The sequence below is a fragment of the Rattus norvegicus genome, chromosome 9 (assembly GCF_021556685.1).
Source record: "Rattus norvegicus strain SHRSP/BbbUtx chromosome 9, alternate assembly SHRSP_T2T, whole genome shotgun sequence".
Taxonomy (NCBI): domain Eukaryota; kingdom Metazoa; phylum Chordata; class Mammalia; order Rodentia; family Muridae; genus Rattus; species Rattus norvegicus.
The window spans coordinates 109,075,231-109,099,256 of record NC_141542.1 but is presented as its reverse complement, the minus strand read 5'-3'; the positions used below and the strand labels follow the sequence as shown (position 1 = coordinate 109,099,256).

Below are 24,026 nucleotides of genomic sequence, written 5' to 3'. Positions count from 1 at the left end.
TTGCACATTTCTGTAATCCTAGCCTGCAGAAGCAGGGAAACTTGAATTGCCTTCCTGGAGGGAGGAAAAAAATAATTCTTAAAAAATAAAAATAAAAATGTAAAACCGAGAGGCTTAGAAATTGAAAAATGAATTTATGGAAAAACCACAAGTCACCATGGCTCATGGTCACACAGGGTTCCATTGTAGTTTTTGCCTCTCTTGAGAGGCATCACTGAACTGCTCCAAATTCTTTGTCCAGCCACTTTCTTAGAACTTTCTATAAGGGCTTTCTGTAAGTTGATACACTGAGTTAAATAGTACAACTCATTTCATTTTTCCTCATGGTAGACAAGTAGGTGGGGAGAAAAGTAGGCTAAGTCTGTCTGTGGGTGGTATGGCCTTTGGGGGTAAGGGGAGACTTGACCCTCTGACATGAATCCTCTTTGTCTTTAAGGTGGAAAATAGCTATTCAATTTCTGTACCGATCTTCAAACAGTTTCACAAGAATATCATTGGGAAAGGAGGTGCAAACATTAAAAAGGTGATGGGGTCATCTTGCCCCGGCCCTAAAGCCCTTGTGGATTAGAAAGCTGGGCTGGCCTTCCTAGCCCTGTACAGAAATGTGTCTACCGTAGGAGAACTCCTCTATGTGCCTCTCCTTTAGATTCGTGAAGAGAGCAACACCAAGATTGACCTTCCTGCCGAGAACAGCAACTCGGAGACCATTGTCATCACTGGCAAGCGAGCCAACTGTGAAGCCGCCCGGAGCCGGATCCTGTCCATCCAGAAAGATCTGGTAACGGGGGTATTTCTGGATGGGCTCCTCATTCATCTCTTGTTTGTAAGGTTTCTGCCAGAACCTTCCAGGCTCATTTTAAAAGACTTGAGCTTTAAGCCTGGGGAGTGTTACCAAGTGTTCAGCAGCTCTCTGCTTGTCCTCCTCAGTTCTTTCCTACTTGGCATGACACCAGCGATGCCACCTGTCCTCAGGCCTGAGCCAGTCCTAGCTTATTAGATATTGTCCTTTTGATAATTTTATACTACTTGAAAATCATTTCTGGGGCTGGAGAAAGGGCTCAGTGTAAAGTGCTTGCTAAGCAAACTTAAGGTCATGATTTCAGAACCTCAGAAATCACATGAAGCCAGGTAATTGAGTACACATCTGTAATTCAGTGTGTGTACACACATCAAGATGGGGACTGGAGACAGAGTCCACAGTCTCACAGACCAGTTAGCCTAGCATGTGTAGTGGGTAAAAAAGAGGCCCTGTCTCAAACAAGGTGGCAGATGGGAATGAACACCCCAGGTTGATTGTCCTCTGCCCTCCACATGTGCCTACATTCACTCACGTCATACACAACATGACTTTTAAAAAGGAAAGCAAACTGTATTTCAAGTGACTACTGAATTTTGTTTAACTTTTTAAAAATTAACACACAAGCTGTACATGTTTGCATTGTGCAGTGTGATAATGTTGATGTTGATACAGTCCTGGACTCTTCCTGTGTGTGACTTCCCATTGCATGGGAAAGCCGTGTCTTTCCTAGTATGCTTTGTAGGCATTACTGCTGACCTCTCCCCAGCACGGCTCAGAGTGTGTCCACCCACTCTTGTGTCTTCAGACACTTTCAAGCTGTAGCTGCATTCTTTTCTTCAGGCCCTCTTACCACACAGCAGTGTAATCTCCTCCCGATGCTCTATTTGATTTCAGGCCAACATAGCTGAGGTGGAGGTCTCAATCCCTGCCAAACTACACAACTCTCTCATTGGCACCAAGGGTCGTCTGATCCGCTCCATCATGGAGGAATGTGGTGGCGTCCATATTCACTTTCCTGTGGAAGGTTCTGGTAGTGACACTGTTGTCATCAGGGGTCCTTCCTCAGATGTGGAGAAGGCCAAGAAGCAGCTTCTGCACCTGGCTGAGGAGAAGGTGAGCAGTGCAGTTCCCTTCTCAGTGAGGGAAGCCTTCAGTGTTCTTCCTTTGGGGTGATTCAGAAACAGCTCTATAGGTTCCGATCCCATTCCGGGCTGTGTTCGAGACACTGACGTCCACTACCATGTGTTGAGCACCACCTTATTCCAGAGACTTTCCTTGGCCCTTCTCTTAATCCCCCGTGGACTTATATGTCAGTGTACGTCTTTAATCCCAGCATTCTGGAGGCAGAGGCAGGCACATCCCTGAGTTCCAGGCCAGTAAAGGGTACATAGTGAGACCTGTCTCAACAAATAGTCTTGTGGATCTGAATATCAACTCTGATGCTTGCACAGCACTGTGGGTTGGGATGGCCAGCCTTACAGGAAGCTTGGATGGTAGCTGATGGGGGCTCGTTCAAGTTTGGTCTCTGGGTTTTTTTGTTTCTTTCTTTTTTTTTTTTTTTTTCCGGAGCTGGGGACCGAACCCAGGGCCTTGCGCTTGCTAGGCAAGCACTCTACCACTGAGCTAAATCCCCAACCCCGCTGGTCTCTGGTTTTTAATTATGTTTTCTAATTACGGGGGTGGGGGACGGAGTAGAAATAGTTTGGTTAAATACTTCTCTGATCTAGAGTCCGGGTCCTAGCATCCATATCACTGGTGGCTCGCAACCTACTGAAGATCCAACACCAACCTTTGAAGGCAGCTGCGTGTGTGTGTGTGTGTGTGTGTGTGTGTGTGTATGCAGAAATAATTCTTTTTAAATCTAAAAAAGCTAGGGAGATAGTGTACCACACAACCATGAGGACTAGAGTTTGGATCCTCAGAACCCATATAAAAACCAGGTGGGCAAGCCCATCTGAATCTTCATTCATGGGAGCTGAGGCGTCCAGCACAGGATGGCTAGCACCATCACGCCATTCTCGCTAGCAGGAATGGCAGGCTCCAGATTGAGAGAGCCCAGTTTAATATAAATGGAGCGGTAGGTAGTTAAGGAAGACACCCAGAGTTAATGTTGAACACCACCACACACACGAAAAATTTGTATTAAAAATTGCTTAGACTGTTTTCTACACAGACTGAACTTTTATTTCTGTTTTTAGTGATACTATAAATGAAAAATTTCAATTTCCTGTGGTTAGCATGTAGAAATACATTATTTATACATATACAAAATAATTATGAAATCCCATAACATCTTTGTATTTTTTTTTTTTTTTTTTTGGTTCTTTTTTTCGGAGCTGGGGACCGAACCCAGGGCCTTGCGCTTCCTAGGCAAGCGCTCTACCACTGAGCTAAATCCCCAACCCCGTATGTTTTTGTCTTACATGTAAAACTCACGTGTCTGTGAGTAGGCACACGTGTCCCCCTAGCATCTGGTGGAAGAGTTGAGGGGCAGCCTTGCAGAGCTGACCCTTAGATGTGGTCTGCCATGGGTCTTTTGCAGCTACTCACCGATAAGTACAACAGACATTCCCTTTTCCCCCGGGCTTGAGACTGTCTGGGGAATTTGGGTTGTCAGGCACTTGGTCTGGATGCACTGACATAGCTGTGCGTGGTGTCCCATTTGCTTTTGTTTTGTGTGTGAACGCTCAGCCAACCTCGAGGGTTTGCTGAAGTCACCTAGTTGATTTACTTTTGTGGCATAGCCAGCCCAAACTTGAGATGCTTCTGCCACAGGCTCTTATTCTGGGATTGCAGGTGTTGCCACCACATTCATTTTTAAATAATGTTGTATGTAGACATCTTTATCTAAAAAGTAACAGACTTTTATGGTGGTATTTGGTGAAACTAGTGCTTTAAAAAAATTAACAAAAGTAAATTCTTCAAATTGTGTGCACTACTCGGTTCTTTTTTCTTCCATATTCTTCATGCAGTGGGTCAGGTGACATCCAAGGTTAGTCAGGCTGGCCCTGCAGATCCCTCTATTTTTTTCTAGTGAGTGCCAGGACGTCTGGAAATAGGTCATACAGTGTCCAGCTCTTGTTGTACCCTGCTTTCTTGGTGTGAAACAAGGGCTTTATGCTACCGTGGGTGAGGGCAGTCTCAACTGTAACCTTAATGGCTGGTGGCTCTCCCAAGCTTGAGCTGGTGAGTTGCTGCTGTGCACTGGCTACTCTGAAGTCTGTGGGAAGGAACAGGGCTGGCCTGTGTGAAAGTATGTGAAAAAGTGGAAGAGCCATGGCCTAATCTCCTCAGGGCATGCACTCTGCTAGTTTGCTACCACACATTGGCAAGCCTCTAGTGTGTAACAGATAGCTTGGAGAAGTTTAGTCATTGCTGATAAATATGAGAACCAGGGTAATCTCTGCATCTTTCTCATTTCTGTGGAGAAAAAAATGACAGTCTTGTCTGGATGTTACCATTTGAGGTAAAAGATGTAATGATTTTATGGGATGTGGGACAGTCATAAACACAGGACACTGAAGATGCATGAAGAGATCCCACCTATTTCTCAGCACTCTTGTTCACACACTGTGGTCCAGGCAGGCTGTGTGGGGCAAACATACATGAAGTTTGTTTCTGCAGCAAACCAAGAGTTTTACTGTGGACATCCGAGCCAAGCCAGAATACCACAAATTCCTCATTGGCAAAGGGGGAGGTAAAATCCGCAAGGTGCGTGACAGTACTGGAGCCCGCATCATATTTCCGGCTGCTGAGGATAAGGACCAGGACCTGATAACAATCATAGGAAAGGAAGATGCTGTCCGTGAGGCACAAAAGGAGCTGGAAGCATTGATCCAGAACCTGGTAGGTAGCAAGCCTTAGTGCTGCTCATGACACTGAGAAAGTAGGTCTTCTTCAATTCCTTCTTTCCACATTACAGGATAATGTGGTTGAAGACTACATGCTGGTGGACCCCAGACACCACCGCCATTTTGTTATCCGAAGAGGACAGGTATTACGAGAGATTGCTGAAGAATATGGCGGGGTGATGGTCAGCTTCCCACGCTCTGGCACACAGAGTGACAAAGTCACTCTCAAGGGTGCCAAAGACTGTGTGGAGGCAGCCAAGAAGCGAATTCAGGAAATCATTGAGGATCTGGTGAGTGTCCAAGGGACTCTGATATGGCTGTGGTCACCATTGTGTGTCAGAGTGAATCCATAGAATAATCACATGAAAGCACCAAGACAGCCGTTGTTTCCCCTCTTCCACGCACGTCCCTCATGGTCTTCCTTGTAAAGCCTTTTGCCCCTTCTTCTAATAGCCTGGTGCTGCTTCACTAAGTCTAAGGCACTATGGTCACACAAGGTCTTTGCTAGACTAACGTGGCTGCCCACTGGTAACTAGTGTCCCATGGGCACCTTGCTGCCAAGAGGCAGCACTTGGATGTAAAGCAGGTATTGTATATTCAATCTGTGTAATAAGAACTGTTGTGGGTTGTGGGTATCTTTTTCACTAGAACCCACTGCAGGAGACCTGCCTCTCTACCCTGTGTACCCCTCCACAGTCTCTAGGTTCTTCATTAAAGGGTTATGGAACAGTGAGGAAGATAAAATGGTAAGGAGGATGTTATTACTGGCTTGTAGAATTTGACCTTTGCTTACTCTTGTACCCTTTTTCAGGAAGCTCAAGTAACGGTGGAATGTGCTATACCCCAGAAGTTTCATCGTTCGGTCATGGGTCCCAAAGGTTCAAGAATCCAGCAGATCACTCGGGACTACAATGTTCAAATTAAGTTCCCAGACAGAGAGGAAAACCCAGGTGCGTCTGCTTAAGCTTAGCCCTGGTCACATCAGTGGTGACTATCAATGCTCTTGGAGTTGTGAAATGAGTTGGTCCTATTGGTTCTTTCTTGCCTCGTATTTTGGCGCTGGCAATGCTGTTTGGATGCTAGCCATGGATTTCAGGCCCATCCTCCTGGTCTCTAAAAGATAAGACAGGGCTATAAGATTGCTGAGAGTCTAGTTCACTCTTTTCCAGGACATGGCTTGCATAGTAGTGGGATGTTTGCTCAGCCCCATTAAAAGAACCCTGCGTACACATTGCAGGTATGTCCTCTCCAAGTTTCTTAACCACTGTCCAGAGGGCACCATTGAGGTACTCTTCTAGAATGGCTAAGCCTAACCATACGTGTTGCCTTGTTCTGTTTAGGTAATTGGTAATAGGGCTTTAGTTGAGGGCAAGAACTAATGTGGTCAGTTGCTGAGGAAGCGTCATCTATGAGCCTCTCTCTCTCTGCCTGCTTTGCATGTGTGAGTCACAGGATGTGGACTTTTTCTGTTGATGAGTCTTTGTTGACCTGTGTAGTCCACAAAGACCTCGCAGCCTGTAGTAGACATTTAGTGTCATTGGGTTGGTGTCCATGGTGCTTGTCGCACAGTTATTCCAGTCCATTTTCCTGAGGATGCAGACCATTTATTAGGAATCTTAGACATACTGCTATGGATTTCACCCCTGAATAATCTGTTCTCCTCAACATTGAAACATGGGGAAAATTGCATGGAATATAAAGAGTTGCCGTGTTTGCTTAGCCCCGCCTCCTGCTATAGATTTTTTTTCTCTCTCAGTTTGAGTATGTGTTTATACGCTGACTTTGATCAGTTGTGGGTATTTCCTGAGAACTTAGCCAGGCAGTGGTGGCTCACGCCTTTAATCCCAGCACTTGGGAATGCAGAAGCCAGCCCAGTCTATAGAGCAAGTTCCAGGACAGCCAGGGCTACACAGAGAAACCCTTTCCCAAAAACAAAACAAAATGACTTTTGACTTGGCTGTGGTGTATTCGTCAAGATCATATCAAGTATTACACAGTTTTACTATGTAATTCATAGTCAGTGTTCTAGATTGCTAGAGTTAAAGGTGTCCTTCAGAGCCACCCTTGCCTAGCTTAATCCCAGTTCTCCCGTTATCTATTTCCTATACCTCACTTGGGTCTATGGGTTAATATTATCTGGACATTTACAAGACAGAGCTCCTTTCCAGCTAGCTTGTATCCTAATGACTGCCATGCCCCTTTATTGGGGCTTTTCCTTATTTTCTGCCATAAAGATCTTTCACAAGTCTCTGGAACCCTGTCCAGAGCTAGGTCCCTCAGACTGAGCCCTACATGGCACTGTCCTGTGGTGAGGGCTACCTCACAGCTTCCCCAGCATTAGGACTTCTTTGCGCGCCTACAGCTCACTCGTGTGTGTGATTTATATCCCTCTGCAGTTGTCGACTAGACTTTCCCCTTTTTTCCTAGTTCACAGTGTAGAGCCTTCCATCCAGGAGAATGGAGATGAGGCTGGAGAGGGCAGAGAGGCCAAGGAGACCGACCCGGGCTCTCCCAGGAGGTGTGACATCATAGTTATCTCTGGCCGGAAAGAGAAATGTGAGGCTGCCAAGGAAGCCCTGGAGGTGCGTTTGCCTGCTCTTTCTCTGCCTGGAGGTTGCAGATCCTGCTCAGACGGCAGCAAACAGTAGATCCTCTTGCTTCAGTCTTAAAAATGCAAACATTTGCTCTGTACCTTTCTTGGCTGCCCACACAGCCTAGGGAGGCCATTTCTTTTCACCAGGACTCAGGATTCTACGGTTCATTCCCTGACAGCAGTGTTAGGGTCTAGCCTCTTAGGGCTGAGTCTGTAAAAGGATCTCATGAGCTGTGAGTCAGTGTGAACTCCAGACTCCATCTGCTGACTATCCATTCCTTCCCCAGCTGAAGTAGAGAGTCTACCACAGGTTTGCCAGAACCATGAGTCTTGGGTGCCGAGCCATGTAGTCAGCACCATGGCACCACAGTTTACCAGCAGTGTCTGTACAGCTGCAGCTTCTGTCGGTCGATGCTACTCAAGGGTAATTCTGAGGAGAATGGTGGTAGGCAGTATTTGTTAGAACTTGAGTGCAAGTGACTGAGCCACCTGTTGAGGAGATCCCCTTAAAACCCACATAAGCTTTGACAGAGTTGTCACAACCACAGAGGCATGCTAAGAGTTGGGCCTCTGTGTGCTATGTCTTCTTCCCAGGGAGCCTTGGCCTACTACCATGCAGAAGTAGATTGAGAGATGTAGGAGTCAGGCCTGTGCCTGCATTACCTCACACTGGGCTGCCTGTCTGTCCTGTCAGTGGTGTAATGAGATCTGTGTAGTCTGTCACCTGGTTACATAGGTAGCAGGTTCTAAAATGTACACTGTTTCTTTGGACCTGTTAGCCTTGAGCTCATAGGGCTAGTCTGCCTTCAACTCCTAGCCTAACTTCTACCACTGTCCTTGTAGGCACTGGTTCCAGTCACCATCGAGGTAGAGGTACCCTTTGATCTTCACCGCTACATCATTGGGCAGAAAGGAAGTGGAATCCGCAAGATGATGGATGAGTTTGAGGTAGAGGCTCACTGGCGTTCACTGGAGTCTATACTATGTGGGGACTGGTATCTCGAGAGAAGGCCGTGGTGCTGAGTCTCTCTAGCCCATGTTGGCTCTGCCTCCTTTTTCTTGTTCAGTCAACCACTGACCTTCCTCCCAGATCTCAGTCAAATTCCCCATGGCAAGTGAGCTTCCCTCCTTTCCGTCTGGGCCTGCACTCAAGCTGACTCTGTTATGACAGGTGAATATACATGTGCCAGCCCCCGAACTGCAGTCACACACCATTGCCATCACTGGCCTTGCAGCAAATTTGGACAGGGCTAAGGCGGGGCTACTGGATCGAGTAAAGGAGCTGCAGGCTGAGCAGGAAGATCGGGTGAGCAAGAAGGGGGCGAGCTGCCTGGGTTTGGAAAGTCTGTGTGAGAGCATGTTCCCAACACTGCGGCAGGAGGCGAAGCCAGTGTCCCTCACGACCCAAGTCGAGAGAAGTAGATGGACAGCTTAGGTCCTACAGAAGGGATAAACGATGGCACCTCATCTCAGGACAGCAGGTCACGCCTGTGCCTCTGATGGAGCTCTGTGGAGAGCTCAGAGAGGAGCTGCTCAGGAACTGGGGGCAGGCTGGGGTCAGAAGGCCACGCCAGGCAGCTGGCCCTTCAGAAAGAGAGTTTTTGGTTATATTTTGGTTTTATTGATTTTTTGGGGGGGTTTTTTGTTTGTTGGTTTGGTTCAATTTGGTTTGGTTTGGAGTCTAGTGAAAGGCAGAGATGGGGCATGTTTTGACTATGACCTGGTGCAGCTTAGCCATACACTATGGAGGTGTCCTCGACTGTCTATCCTGTGGATACCCTTACTGCCTTATTGGCCTCATCTGTATACCAGCCCTAAAAGAATATTTGATTCAAACTGACTCATCAAATCCTGGTTAATAAATTCCAGAAAGTAGGACTAGAACCGAAACAGGTGGCCAACTGTCCTATTCATCTCAACAGTCAACAAACCTGCCCCAAAAGCAGGTCCATACTAGGTGAGGACAGAGCAGGACCTAAGGTTCTCAAGCCAGTGACTGACAGGGGCAGTGAAGCAGTGCCTGCCCAAGGCCTCCTGCTAGCAAGCTTGACAGTGTTTGAGGCTTGTGTTCTAAATCGGACTGAAAATGGAGCCGGCCAGGTACAGGAGGCTTCTCTTTAAATACACATGCTCACTCCCACTCGTGAGCTTGAGCTCTCTCACTCTGTCTCTGCTCTCGGCTTCATTCCCGTTTTATTGTAGGCTTTAAGGAGTTTTAAGCTGAGTGTCACTGTAGACCCCAAATACCATCCCAAAATTATCGGGAGAAAAGGGGCAGTGATCACACAGATCCGATTGGAACATGATGTGAACATCCAATTTCCTGATAAGGACGATGGGAATCAGGTAAGACAACCATCTTATTGATTTATTATGGTTTAGAACACTTGGGCACGTGGGATTGTATTGGCCCTTACCTTGGCCTGGGTTTGGTGGTGGTGGTGGTGGTGGTGGTGGTGGTGGTGGTGGTGGTGGTGGTGGTGGTGATGGTACTTTGGAGACAGGGTCTCTATGTAGCCCTGGCTGTCCTGAAGCTCACTATGTAGAACAGGCTGGCCTCAAATCACATAGATTACTACCTACCTCTGCCTCCCAAGTATACCACCATGCCTGGCTTGACTTGGAAACTAGACTTAGGCAGCTTCTGTGATGACAGGTGGACAAATCAGAAGAACAACTATCAGAGTCTGACTTCAGCTCAAGTTATGAACTAGGGCTTGCCAGCTGTGTGTTTCCTTGAAACCGTTACCTGGAGTGCAGGGCAGTTTTAAATTCCCTGGGCCTACTTTGATGCTCCTGACAGGCCAGCTTAAGCCTGCAACTGGTTCCTTCTTGAGCTGTCGTGCCTACACATGTACACACTGTGTCTACCAGTGGCTAAGACTCCGTGACCAGGTGGACAAAAGCCAGCCAGGTCTGGATTTCCTGCATCCCTATTCCTCTTGCTGTGGTCCCTGATGAGCTCTGCGCAGCTTCCTACTACATGTAAAACAATGTGAAGGGTAACCCACCTCCTCACTGGGTTCTGCCCAAGTGGGCAGGGCAGTCCCATCCCACCTCAAAGTCTGCTTGTGGCCCGCCCTCACCTGTGTGTGTGGTCCTTCCCGTAGACCATACCTCTCAAGTAGCTCTACAGAGAGTGCAGCCATGACTCCTACTGACACCTCTGCCCTCTAGGCCTGTGCCAGCTCAGTGACCTTGATCACTGTGCCCACAAAGGCATCCAGTAGTCGCACTAGGCTGAGATTCCCGCAGGCTGAAGTCTCCTTTGTCGTGTGTGTGTGTGTGTGTGTGTGTGTGTGTGTGTGTGTGTGTGTGTGTCATAGTGAGAACAATATCGTGTATTATATTGAAATGTATATAATTTGTTGTCCCCACTATACCTTGGCTCGTCTGTGAACCAAGAATGGTGTGTCATTTATGTATGTGTTTAGGGGCACACATATGCCCCAGCATGTGTGTAGAAACCAGGACAACTTGCAGGATTCGGTTTGTTTCCTTTGACCATGAAGGTTCCAAAGATTGAACTCACCATGTTTGGCAGCAAGTGCCTTTACCTACTGAGCCATCTTGCCAGCCCCAGGATCTTAAATTCACAGCTTTTTCCTGTGAGAGTTTCACTTCCACTCACAGAACTAAGTCTGTGGATTGTGCGGCCCTGCTGGGCTTGGTTTTTGTGAACTTCATTTGGATCAGTTGCCTGGCCTTCCCGAGTCTGGACAGGAAGCTCTTAGTCTGCTGCCTCTAGATCTCTTGCTTCCCTCCTAGGCTGGCTCTTTCTAATGTTGTCTCCAGGAACTTGTAGTCTTGTATGTTCTATCCATTTATTTTGGACTACTGTCCTGGAAATTAAAACACCGCCACATAGTCCCTGCATTGCCTGTTGCTTTGTAAAACCAGTAAACACTCAACCACTAAGCTATCTCTCTGGCACCAAGATTATGTTTTTAATGTTTATTATCTGTGTGTGTGTGGGGGGGGGGGGTGTGTGTGTGTGTGTGTGTGTGTGTGTGTGTGTGTACACGTGTACATGGGTGTGAGTAAACACTCAACCACTAAGCTATCTCTCTGGCACCAAGATTATGTTTTTAATGTTTATTATCTCTGTGTGTGTGTGTGGGGTGTGTGTGTGTGTGTGTGTGTGTGTGTGTGTGTGTGTGTGTGTGTGTACACGTGTACATGGGTGTGAGCTTGTGAATGAATGCAGGTTCCCAGACCTCCTAGAGCTGGAGGCATAGTGGGCTGTCTCACACAGGTGCTAGGATCTCTGGTCTTCTGCAAGTGTGGTGACCACTCTTACCTGCTTGGCCGTCTTTCCAGCCCCCGTCTAACCTGTGGTTTTATGTTAGCCATCTGAGGATGAAAGTCTTCTCTAGGGAGAAGTCTGATGTGTTCAGCCATCTAGTCATCGTCTACCCTCTCCTCTGACTGCATTCTCCTTTTTAGCCCCAGGACCAAATCACCATCACAGGGTATGAGAAGAACACTGAAGCTGCCCGTGATGCTATCCTGAAAATTGTGGGTGAGCTTGAGCAGATGGTTTCTGAGGATGTTCCCCTGGATCACCGTGTGCATGCCCGAATCATTGGTGCCAGAGGCAAAGCCATCCGGAAAATCATGGATGAGTTCAAGGTGAGTCCACAAAGCCAACCGAAGCACAAGGATGAGAACTCGCGTCTTTCCCAGGGTAGTGGCAGCCTTCAGTCTCCTACCAATGCTACTGACCATGGAGCCAGGGGGGATGAGCATTTGGCGTGGAGGTCGAGAGTCTTCCCTTTAATGCCCTTTGCCACTGTGCTTCTTCCAGGTGGACATTCGCTTCCCACAGAGCGGAGCTCCAGACCCTAACTGCGTCACTGTGACAGGACTCCCGGAGAATGTGGAGGAAGCTATCGACCATATCCTCAACCTAGAAGAGGAATATGTGAGTTCTGAGCAGGCATGGTCTTAGGGCTGAGGCCCAGCCATGATCCTGGGATGACAGCCAAGTAACTGTCTGCATCCAAGTGCAAGGGCAAGCAGGGAGGTGGGTGGCTCCCCGGTGGCTGTCGGGAGAAGGCTCCACTGCCTGTGGCTGAGCAGGGAGGTGGGTGGCTCCCCGGTGGCTGTCGGGAGAAGGCTCCACTGCCTGTGGCTGAGCAGCTCCACCTTCCCTGTGCTGCTCAGCTGGCTGATGTGGTGGACAGTGAGGCGCTGCAAGTTTACATGAAGCCCCCAGCACATGAAGAGTCCAAGGCACCATCCAAAGGCTTTGTGGTGCGAGATGCTCCCTGGACCTCCAACAGCAGTGAGAAGGTCAGATGGCACTTCTGTCCTGGTTATTCGCTGTGGGCTAAGCTCGTGGGCTATGGGGCATGGGCTGGAGTTACTTAGGGCCTTTATAAAAGGGTGAGAACCACCCTGTGCTAAAGTTGTGTTCTCCCTCTCCGCAGGCTCCTGATATGAGCAGCTCTGAAGAATTCCCCAGCTTTGGGGCTCAAGTGGCCCCCAAGACCCTCCCGTGGGGCCCCAAACGATAATGATCAAAAAGAAACCTTTCCAGCCTGCTGCCCAAACCCAACCACACAATGGTTTGTCTCAATCTGACTCAGCAGCTGGACCCTCGTAAATTGTTGATGCTCCCCCTCCCCGAGGTCTCGCAGCAAAGCCTGGTGGGCTGGCCTTCTGTGGCTGCTTCCCCAGGCCTGGTCAGCACCCGCAGGCTCAGGGTCTGCTCCTGACGCTGTGCTCTGGGAAAGGCACGCCACTGCGTGAAACACTAAGCAAGGTAATCGAGCATTTCGTGATCACAGACTCCAGCTTCCTGGTCCACCCAGCATGTAGTCAGCACTCTGACCTTCACAGCAGAGCTCCACAGCGGCTAGGAGTTGACTTCCTGTGTCATGACCTCAGGAAATAAATTTCCTTGACTTTATAAAAGCCAAAACGTTTGCCCTCTTCCTTTCCCACCTCCCTCCTGCCCACCACCTGTCGCCCAGACCTTCCTCTGTTGAAAGCAGTCAGCTTCCTTTAGCTGTCAAAATCTGCTTAGCACAGGCTTCAGGATAGGAGGAAGGCATGGTATTGGACAACAAGAGGTCAGATGCCCTGGTGATAGTGGGCTGAGAGGTAGAGGGTGGCCTGGGTCCTCAGATAGTGCTCACTGTGCCCACTTTGGGTTCTGAAAGCATCAGGGGCAGCTTCAGCCTCATGATCCTATATATCTTAGAGGCACAGCTGTGTGTATGCTACTTGGGTTCCCTGTAACTGTCACAGTGGACTTGGGTGGCTTGAGACTTTGGGGAAAGGGGAGGTAGAGACTGGCTTTGGTGATGGGGAGGGGGCTCGACCCTAAGTAACAGCTCAACTTTCCCACAACCTTTTGCCTCTGCCTGCCTTGCCCAGACACCTTGTGTTCATTGCCTTCTTTCTACCTCAGCCAGTGTGGTAGTACTCTGACGTGGGTTAGTGCCACCCCAAGGCTCTTCTCTTGATGTAGACATTTCCGGTGATTCTAGGCTTGCCATTGAGTTGAGAGTGGAGGCCAGTGCTTTCCCTCAGGCCACATGATTCAGGGACTGGGCCAGAGCTGGGTGCTCATTCCCAGCCAGCCTGACCATGTAGGCTCTGGCAGGCATAGCCTGGATGCTTATGCAGTCCTGAGGAACAGACTGAAGGGGCAGGTCTCATCAATAGAGGTGGTCATTTAGCGTGGATTAAAAAGGAAGAATGAAAACAAAAGACCCCGTGCAGGGAGCACTGCTAGCTGAAGGAGAACTTTTCCTCAGGTACAAGAGTTAATTTTTGGACCACTGGCCTCCAGCTAGCTTGGCTGCAGGCCAACCTCACCGAGAAGTGGTCCCAAGTTCAGAGGACCCCTGTTAGGCTGTGGAAACTGAGGACAGATCTTTTATCTCCAGGTCATCTGATAACTAGCAACATGTCCAGTCCCAGATTCTTGGGTTACTAGAAAAGCCAGCCTGTGCCCATCTCATGGCCTTCCCTGAGAACTGTCACTTCTACTATGACACCTTTTCCCCAAGTCTTTCACTCCCCTATTTAATAACTCAGGCTTGGCTACCTGTCCCCTCTAATCCTCAGTGGATCCAGAATGGCTTTCCCAAGTCTAGCTTCTGTCCCCTGTAGATGACAGTCCCACATGTACCCCTTAGAGGAACAGTTCCAAGATGGGAAAGGAACACCTACTTGCTCAGTAGGCTGGCAGCTGGAGCAGGTGGGTGAGGCGGGGAGAGGGCTCCTGCCTTTACCTGCAGCTGGCTCTTCTCTCATCTGCATGAGATTGGGGACACCTTGCTTCCCTCCTGCCCCTCCAGCCCCCTCTTCATCTTCATTGTCATCCTACAACATCCAGTCTCTCCCTTCACCAGAAGGTAAAGTTTAAATTCTCACCACAGGATCTTGCACATCTCCTTTTATTGCTAAGTCTGTAGATGTTAGCCCTATCCTAAGCTGTTCAGGGTCTCACTCCTTTTCTCTGATTGTTAATAAGGACTATGAAATTGACTGTACCCAGGTCACCTCTCTGCAGCCTCCAAGACATTGAGGAGCCTAGGGCAGGGGTGGGGAGTGTCTTTTCCTCCTTGTTGAATGTCTTCCATGTCCTGTGTTTCCATAGCTACATCCGTCCCTTGGCCTTAACTTTGGAATTTGGAGATTATATGCAAACATGTGTAAAGGCTCATGAATATGGATGACACTGGAATTTTATAAATTCTAAAATAAAACCCGAAACCAGACGCAGTGCAATGGAGCTCCTTTTATTCCGTGTATGCGCTTTCCTGTGACTGAGTGGTGACAGTGTCCCTGAACGGTTCCCTAGTACACGGTGTGATTCTCTAGCATTTCTTAGCACTGCCCCTTCCAATGATCTGGCCATTGTGTCTCCATGAAGAAGTCTCACCTGCCCCTGTACCTTGGCCCGACCTCCCGGCCCAGTCAGTAGCTGCCCCAGAGCTGCTGCTGAGACAGCTTTGTTCAGGGAGCAGCACGGCCTTTACAAAACCTTCCACATCCACAGTTTTGTGAGTTTTCTATTGACATTCCTATGACAGGCTCCCGGCACCCAGGCTGAGGTTGGGTCTGGGAGCAGGTACCAGATCATAGGCTGTGAGAAGGAAGGGGTGGAGAGAGATGAGCATGAGTAATTAGGGAAGGCTACTATATCGCCCATGTGATAGAAAATACTGTTGGAGGGCTAAAGCAAGACTAGCCTGGCACCTCTGCTGCTGAGAAGGCTGGCGCCAGCATCTCCACCCAGAATATGCAGTCTGCAGCTAGGCACACATCTGCAAACCACAGTGAGTCCACTTTCAGGTCCCAGCCGCCAACACGCTCCTATATTATTGTAGGCAAGACCCTGTTGTCCAGTATAAGTCACTGGGAGTCTATGGGTCACTCCTGAGTGACCTATAGGAGTCTATAGGTTGTCCTAGGGGTGAGGCATACATAGGCCCAGGCCACCCTCTGTTGGTCTCAGCAGTGTGTTTACTGAGATTCCTTTGGTTAAAAGCAAGTTCTGGTCTCTGTTCTGGCGAGTTGGATATTTTAAAGGTAGAGCGAGTGAAATGAATTAGCAGTAAAAGTGAGTGCCGCATGCATTAGTGTTGCTGTGGTTTTTAAAAAACTCCACTTGCAAAAGAAGGTTGATTCTGACTTATGGTTCCAGAGGGTTAAAGCCTGTAATGGTAGAGGTGGCATTATCAGCAGGATGAAAGCTCACATCTTGACCCATAATCAATGAAGCACAGAGCACCAACCGGAACGGCTCCCACCAGCCAAGCTGTGCCACCACACTTCCCCGGATAGCATCACCAAATGAGCAGGAAGTATTCAAATGCCATATGAGACGTTTTCCATTTGAACCATTACACTGCCCAAACCTGGCCCGAACTCAGTCCCGAGAGCCCACAGTGGGAGATCTGGCTCCTCAGAGTTGTCCCCTGACTCCCACACACGAGTTGTGGCACACAGCCTCAAGTGTACTTCAAATGCCTCACGTACAGCAATGGAGCTTAAAGACCATAAAAAAAAAAAAAAAAAAAAAAAAAAAAACAGTACATGTGGGTCATGGAATAAAGGCTTTATTACTCCCTAGCAAATGCAGTCATTGAACTGGCTAGGTTGCCCAGTGGTCAGGCCACAGCTTCAGTGTGCAGCCTCAGTCTGTGTCAAATGTCAGAGTGAGCACAGCCACAGCTGAGAGGAGGAGTTGTCAGAGTTAAGTGGAGGGAGGTGGGGGGGCATAGTTTAGGAAAGCGTTTTTCAAAGGGAGTATGTATCTTTGGCCCTTCCAAAACTGGGTGTCCCTCTTTTTTTTTTTTTTTTTTCCGGAGCTGGGGACCGAACCCAGGGCCTTGCGCTTGCTAGGCAAGCGCTCTACCACTGAGCTAAATCCCCAACCCCTGGGTGTCCCTCTCATCACCAGTCCTAACAACCCTACGGCAATGAGCACGGAGAAGCAGTGACTTTGAGACCTTATTCCAGCATGGTTGAATAGCAGGAACACTGGGGGTGGGGAGGATAGGCCCACTAGGTGTCATAGGTGTCACAGGAATCTGGTTTTTGTTTCCTCTATAAGGGTTGTAAGCCTTCATTCCCAGCCCTCCACCTCAGTGCTTGCTGTGTGCTGAGTTTCTGGCCCAACACTGGAAGGCACACAGGTAAAGGGGATACTGCAGAGGCCCTTGACCTGTCAAGATAAAGAACTCATAGACAGGCCTTGGGAAGATAGGTGTGGAAGGAAAAGTAGTAAATAAGCCTAGAATGGTGGCTTGGGACTCGTGATGTCAGGTCTAAGAGCCAGGTGTGTCTGGTAATGACCATGTAAGGAAAGGCAGATGGTGGGTCTAGAGGGGTGATCTGACCCTACACTACCACAAGGAATGCTGTAAAAGAACTGAACAAAGCCCTGAGAAGGCAGGGACCCCAGAGTCCTAACCTTTCAATTGGTTATGCCATGTTGGAGGGCAGAGGGGAGATCTCATGTCCACAGTGAAGCCACTTCCTCATCACTAAGGTACAGAGGGCCCTCAACCTTTGCTTTAGGGATGGGAAAGTCATTAGTGATACTAGGGATAGGATAGGTGAAGCAAAGGAAGAACAAGATTTTCTCTGAGTGCAATGGTCCGCAAAACTGAGAAGCCACAGAAGCCAGCATTTCAAACGGCCCTTTTGCTTTTTGACATGGGGGGAAGGGTGCAGAGGGGGATGGGACACAAGTTATTGGCTCAGTGGGACTTAGGAATGGCAGTAGGGGCTATCCCCTAAGGCCAGCAGATATCTCTAAGCACTGCTGCTCCAGATCGGTAAGGAACATCTAGCAGGGGTAGTGACCAATCAGAATGTGTGAGCAGAGGACAGTGGCAGCCAAGGGTCATGGTTATTCTAAACCAAGAGTGGGGATGAGTTGAGCTGGGGCCAGGAGCACAGCCATGGTCTCCAAAAGACAGTAATGAACAGTCTTCCAGGCAAGTGTGTCAGCCTCCAGGAACCCCACTATGACCTCAGAGGAGGGAAGGTGGTCACAAGGCCATGGACCCTAGGCTGGAAGACCCAGACTGGGCTCTGAGCTTGGAGGCTGCTCATCCTTCACTCCTGTTGCTCCAAGGAGAGCCTGTCTCAAAGAAAGTGAATTGTCAGCTTGACTTCAGAAGCGACTGTAAATAACCCCTCCGTCCTTCACCCACTTGGTAGATGTTCTGCCAGGATTGACTAGGCAGACAATAAGGTCTATGCTTTAGTCATGCACCCTGAGTGTGAGGGACAGGGCTGTAAGGCCAACACGGTGGCTTGGGTGCTCACCTCATTCTCAGCCAGTGCCTGTTTAGCCAAGTAGTATTCCCGCTTCACCTTGATTTCCACAGATTCTGGGATGTCAGGAACCAAGAGATCCAGGAAACGGCCAGTAGAGAACACCACATGCTGGGGATAGAAGCCCCGCCCCCAACCCTCTTAAAACAAAAGCCCAGACTAGCCTTCAGAGTACCAAGTAGGCTGCCCAGGTGAGCGGAACTGGAGGTACAGGGCAGGAGAGGACAAAACAGAAGAGCAGAGACCTTGATGAGAGACCAGCCAGCCCTTCAGAGTTCCCTATAGCACCTTGCAATCTGCAAAGCATTCAGTGGCTAGCCCATGAGCCAGGGACAGAGGCCAGCAAGGGAAAGTAAGACAGAATTTTGATTTGCCTGGAAAATAGAATGGGAGTTCTGTTGGTCATACCGACCCCTCCCATGCCACAGGCTTAGGTTAGGCAAAGCAAGTCAGGGCATCAAGTTAAGTACAGGGGCCAGCAAGAGAATGGGAGTCATTAGAAGAGCTTTCTGATGCCTTAGATACCTCAAACACGATGACAAAGGCCAGGCGGATGGCCAGGAGAGTCCAGTAAGTTGGGGAATAGTGTCCGTCATCATCCCGGAAAGCCCGGTACCTGCCAGAGACACAAGACTTGGTAGCTCCCTAGGCTTGAGCTGTAGCTGGCAAATGGGCCATTTGATTCAGTCTATTTCCCCTACTCTGCCTCTTTGGTGCTGTACATGCGTGAGAGATCGTGTTGAAAGCCAAACAACAAAAACGTACATCTCCGGGGAATGGGGAGCGGAAGGGATAAGTCAATAGTACAAAAAGCAAAAGTCCGCACCCTCGGACTCCGCCTCACCGGCAAGTGCGGTTGTGTGCCGAGGTGAAGGTGGGCGGCGCACGCGCCAGCGTGAAATTGAGGAAGCCACGCAGGTCAGGGGCGCGCGTCCAGCTGTAGTAGACACGCGGCAGGAAGTCGGAGGAAAAGGCCAGTAGGAAAGCCTGCGGAGGAGGGGTCAGAGTGAGATCAGCACCACCACCACCCACCACGGCCCAGCACCACCCCGCAGGACGGGCCGGGCGCTCACATTGCTGATGACCGCGAGATGGGTGAGGCCCGCTAGAATGTGGAACCAGATGCCGATGTCCTGGGCGCGCTCCGCTACGGGACGCCGGTACTCGCACACAAACTTGCGCGCATCCAGGCGGATCTCCACCCAGTTGTTGAGTAGGGCAAAAAGCGGCGCCAGCGGGCAGGCGGCCACAAAGATGGTGACGAACCCAAACTGCAGCACTACAGAGCAGGAGTGGCAACTGGCTGGAGCTGGTAAACCTCTCAGACCACCCGGGATGGGGGGGATGGAAAAGGGACGCCTAGCTTGCCCACCAGGCTGTCTGGGCAGTTCATTTCACCCCATTTCTTCCTCTACTGTTGTAGTCAATGCAAGGGATACTGACTGCCCCTGGGTCTCAGGAGCCTTGATGTGCACTGCTCTGATCTTGGTGCTCCTGGATGGCCTTGGCCACCCAGTACACCCGAAGTCAGGATCTCTTAATGGCAGGAAGGAAAGCAAAACCTGCTTCTGGCTTTAAAACTGTCATCCCCGTTTATCCCCAGGGTTTTTGGTAAAATTGCTAGGGAGTTCATTGGCCATTGTCCAGGGCATTCCCCCCCCCCCTCCGCCATTCTTTCTTTTGGAGCTGGGGACTGAACCCAGGGCCTTGCGCTTCCTAGGCAAGCGCTCTACCACTGAGCTAAATTCCCAACCCCAGCTCCCCTTTTTTTAAGTCCGCAGAATGATTCTGCAACTGTTACTGGTTCTAGGTCGGTTGCCAAGGAAGGTCAGGCACTCTGCTAAGTTATGACTATGCCCAATCTCCCTCGTGTTAGCCAGACAAAACCCTGCCCTTAAAGCCATCTCACCCTTCAAGCCATAGGTATGGACCACCACTTGGCTGGCTGTTTCACAACCGAGGAAATCGCTGGAGAAAATCAGTTCTCCAGGCTGACTCGGCCGACCTGTGCCTGCCCTCACAGGCTGGAGAACCATGGTCCTGTGCCTGGACCTGATTTCCCTAATACACAGCCTCAGCCTCCCCAAACCTTTCCACCCACCTTGGCTCTGTAGCCACTCTATCATTTCTCTGGATATGGGCAGGCCTAACTCCCCGCCTCCCACACTCACCCCCCCACCAAATGGCACATTGCATTTCAGGGTAGAGTGGCTGCAGTTCGGGTCTCACCCATTTCAAGGTATTCATGAAATAGCCCCTCACAAGGCAGCAACTCATAGTCAGCCTCCCAAGGTGCTGGGTTGGCCCCCATGCCAGCTTTCTTCCTCCGGGAGCACAACTTCTGCCAGCAGCCTTTCAGCTTTCTGCAGGTAGAAGGTAGGAAATGGCATGGCTGCTCCCACACCCAGCTGATGGTCGAGCTAGTCTAAGAGAACGCACACCCTGGATGCGCTTGTTCTCTGGGGCCAGGTTGCCTAGGGCAAGGGGCTGTGTTGCAGGTCAGAATCCTCCAACGCCCTGGGACCCCCTCTGTGGGACATGATCCAGTTTGCTCTTCTGGTTCCCTGTTGTGTCTTCAAAAAAGTCAACCCGGCTCCCTGGGATCTCCAGGGGATAGAACCAAACCAAAGCTAGGAAGGAGCTAGTGAGGTTAACAGCTGAGTCCACAGAAAGCAGAGGCCATGGGGCCAAATGTATTGGCTTCATCCTATTGGGGCCAGATAAGTAGGATGACTGTATCACACCTGGGAGGCATGTGTCAGTCCTGTGCGAGTGTGTGTGTGTGTGTGTGTGTGTGTGTGTGTGTGTGTGTGTCTGTCTGTCTGTCTGTCTGTCTGTCTGTGTGGTTTGGACAGGGGTAGTGAGATATCACGCACAGAGCGCATGTGTCGCTTATCAGAGTGTATGAGGGCACAGATGTCTGCCGGCTCCCTCTCTCGAGCTCTCTGCGCCTGCACTGAGCTGCACCCTCTACTTCCTGGGCCCACTGATCGCCAGAGAAGTCGGGATGCACGGTTGCCGGGTCAGGGCCAGTGCAATGCTGCCTTTTGAGGGTAGGAGTGGACATCTGGGTTGGTGTAGCCTCCAGGCAGGAGACGATTCCCAGGCAGACCCTGTGGAGGACTCCAGCCTATAAGAGGGGCTGGGGCACAGTTCCAGCTTGTGGGACAGGGATGGGGAGCTGGTCCCTTCCAAAGGAGTCTGAAACAGGCATGAGTCTGGTGTCTTCTGCTTATCTGTCTCATGCTGGCTTATGTGGCCTCCCTCACTGAACTGTCTGACAGCATGGCTGGTGACAGGCTCTCCAATGCCCCAGACACAGCAACAAATGAGAGAGGCTGTTGTGGGGCTCTGCAATATGACAGAGGTTGGGGGAGGTGGAGGGGCGTGGGAGACTGACACATCCTGCTTCCCATTCACTCTCTGAGCACTCTGAGGAAACCCTGGTCCCTAGACGCTGTCAGGGGAGGGCAGGTTGACTCACGGGACAAGAACCTCCTGCACGTTATTGATGATCTGCTTGCCGACCATGATGACCAGGAGCTCCTGTGCCAGCTCACTGAGGCAGCCTCCAGCTGGACACTGAAGTTGAACAACTGGTTAGCCAAGGGCGGAGGGACCGGAGACACACCCACATAGCCTTCTCTCTGCCCCAAAGGTGGCTGCCTCTCTGCCCCCTACATCTTTATAGGACATGCCTGGAGTACTTTGAGGATTGCAGAGGTCAGCCCTCCCCACGTCACTTCAGTTAGGTACGGGAACAACCACTAGGTGGCTGCAGGCTATAGCCACAGGCTCCTGGAAAGACCCAAGATGTGGGCCAGTGAAGAGGCAGAGCCAGGGAGTTTCTGGTATGCCTACCCTACAGGAAGAAAGCCCAGCCACACTGGGATACTGTCCTCACCAGGTGGGGAAAACCTTGAGAACCTAGGTGGGGAATCAATCCAGCCATTCTCGGACCACAGAGTTCCGGATAGTTCCAACGCAAGAGCCAGCCCTTTCTCACCTAAGCAGTCTCAGTTGGCTGTCTCACTGAGAGCTAAAAACTACCTAATGTGGCACAGCCAGCGGCCAGCATGCTCCTGAGGAAGAGGCCAAGTTGCAGTATTCCATGACTCTGCATCTCCCTGCATAATTCCTTCCCCTCAGTGTAAGGTAGGCAGCTTCCCTTCGGGAGGGGAGCCATCTTGCCGGAAGGAAGATGAGGTCACGGCCCAGGCCCTGGGAAGATAACTGCTCTCCCTCCTCCTCTAAAAAGAGAAGGTTCTTTCAGACCTGACGCTCAGTGATACCTGCTGGACTCCATGTTCCCCAAGTTCAGCTTCGTAACTAAGAGCTCCAGATGTGCCCACCACACGCCCTGTACTTCTGACTAATCCTGCTTGGCCCTCAGCAAGGCCCGAAGTGAAGAGACAATTCTTGGGGGCAGGGGGAGGTCTGGGCAACATGGGATTCACTCCTTACTCCTTATTTATGCCTTGGTGCCTTAAAGCTGTCACCTGGGGAACCCACATGCCATCTTCTACAAAAGTCTCCTTAGGCACATCTAAGAAGCCAGGCTCTCCCGATTCCCAGTTCCCAAGGACAAGCAGAGCACACTGGGGTTAGTGGAAGAGAGCAGCCATGGGAGGACCCCAGACAATGAGGCTGTGGGGCACTGACCTTGGTGTCCTCACAGAGGGACTTTGGCTGTGAAATAGCTCACAGGGGGCATCCTAAGGGCTCAGATGCCTCTTGGTTGTGCATAGGGTTAAAGGAGAAAACGGCTAGACACCCATGGTGTGAGCATTCTCTAGACAGTGGTTCTGAGTCAGGACCTGGGGCCAGTGAGGTCAAGAGTGCTGGAGTCCTGGGAAGCAGCTGTAGGTCTTGTCACTGGCTTGGACAGTGGTGAAAGGTAGACAGGAAGAATGGCAGCAAAGCAAGGCCTCAGTGGGTATAAAGGTAGCCCAGCCCCCATTTTATGTCTGTGTATGTTCCCCAGTGCACTCACCTCCTCATTTCGGACTCCAAACAAGGTGTGGTAGTTGCCTGGGTATCCCACAAACCTGCCAGGATCCAAGGTGTGAGGCCGTGAGGGGCTGGGTCTGCTTGTCTCCTCCCTCTTTGCCACCCCAGAGGCCTGTCCTGGGAGACACGCAGACTTGACCCTTGTCCCCTCTGAGCCCAGTGGAAATCGTTCTTTCTCAGTGCTTTTGCCCTGGCCACCTGCCGCTGAGCACCCGGTGTGGGGTGTGGGGCGAAGCTGAGCGGCAGGGGAGAGGTGACATGTTGGGAGGGCAACCACCTACCTGCCCTTGAAGAAGGCAATGTACACAGGCGAGGCGTAGAAGTTCACAAACTGAAAGATGAACACCTTGAGGGTGAAGGCGTCCTCAAACGCGGTCTGCGTCCGGTGCATCTCTGTGCATTTGGGACTTTCACTCAGTCCCCAGGGATGTTGGCCAGTGCACAGTGCACTGCCCCCTTTCCCGTGAGACCACCCCACCATCCAGGGTGAGGAGGAAGCATGTTGTCCAGATATTTTAAAGAAATTCACTAAAGGGGACGGTCAACATAGAACAGCCCTAAACTTGTAATTTCAAAAATTATCCTAAAGCATGTTGATCAGAGTGGCAGTAAATCCTGTCTGCTTGTCTAGACTGGAAGATGTCTGGGATATAATTAAAGCCTAACCATTGGCCTGTCCATGAGGCTGTTTCCAGAAAGTAGCTTGTGAGAACTCTGGCCTTATCAATGGATCAGACTCTTGATGGGTTAATTGTATGCAGATACTAATACTGGCAGTTGGTGAAAGCTGCCACTGGAGAAGCAGGTGTCCTTAGGGCTCTGTCTCCCCTGACTCCTCTCAGCATTCCCCTTCCTTCCTTCCTTCCTCCCTGCCTTCCTTCCTTCCTGAGCACCCCACCCTCCCTGCTGTGATGGACTGACACCTCTGAAACTGTGATTGGAAATAAATAATTCCACCCTTAAG

At 50.2% G+C, this 24,026-nt stretch overlaps 2 protein-coding genes across 31 annotated transcripts in view; one reads left to right on the top strand and one right to left on the bottom strand.

Moving 5' to 3' along the window:
• Window positions 1-14,979, top strand: part of Hdlbp (high density lipoprotein binding protein) — a 69,662-nt gene extending 54,683 nt beyond the window's left edge. For 28 of the 29 annotated variants that reach the window (NM_001432869.1, NM_172039.3, NM_001432870.1 and 25 more), the window contains 14 exon segments: window positions 437-523; window positions 647-778; window positions 1,694-1,912; window positions 4,424-4,645; window positions 4,722-4,940; window positions 5,462-5,600; window positions 7,078-7,232; window positions 8,087-8,191; window positions 8,415-8,549; window positions 9,446-9,589; window positions 11,690-11,875; window positions 12,051-12,167; window positions 12,410-12,538; window positions 12,676-14,979. In NM_001432869.1, coding sequence (NP_001419798.1) covers window positions 437-523; window positions 647-778; window positions 1,694-1,912; window positions 4,424-4,645; window positions 4,722-4,940; window positions 5,462-5,600; window positions 7,078-7,232; window positions 8,087-8,191; window positions 8,415-8,549; window positions 9,446-9,589; window positions 11,690-11,875; window positions 12,051-12,167; window positions 12,410-12,538; window positions 12,676-12,762 — 2,076 coding nt within the window. In that variant the 3' untranslated portion in view covers window positions 12,763-14,979. 29 annotated transcript variants of the gene reach the window in all.
• A 1,328-nt stretch (window positions 14,980-16,307) lies between these two features.
• Window positions 16,308-24,026, bottom strand: part of Ano7 (anoctamin 7) — a 29,470-nt gene continuing 21,751 nt past the window's right edge. The window contains exons 16-24 of one of the 2 annotated variants that reach the window (XM_087567134.1): window positions 23,344-23,455; window positions 23,046-23,100; window positions 21,537-21,634; window positions 20,282-20,415; window positions 19,126-19,331; window positions 18,897-19,039; window positions 18,578-18,668; window positions 18,044-18,163; window positions 16,308-17,855 (exon numbers count right to left, since the gene is read on the bottom strand). In XM_087567134.1, coding sequence (XP_087423260.1) covers window positions 17,781-17,855; window positions 18,044-18,163; window positions 18,578-18,668; window positions 18,897-19,039; window positions 19,126-19,331; window positions 20,282-20,415; window positions 21,537-21,634; window positions 23,046-23,100; window positions 23,344-23,455 — 1,034 coding nt within the window. In that variant the 3' untranslated portion in view covers window positions 16,308-17,780. 2 annotated transcript variants of the gene reach the window in all.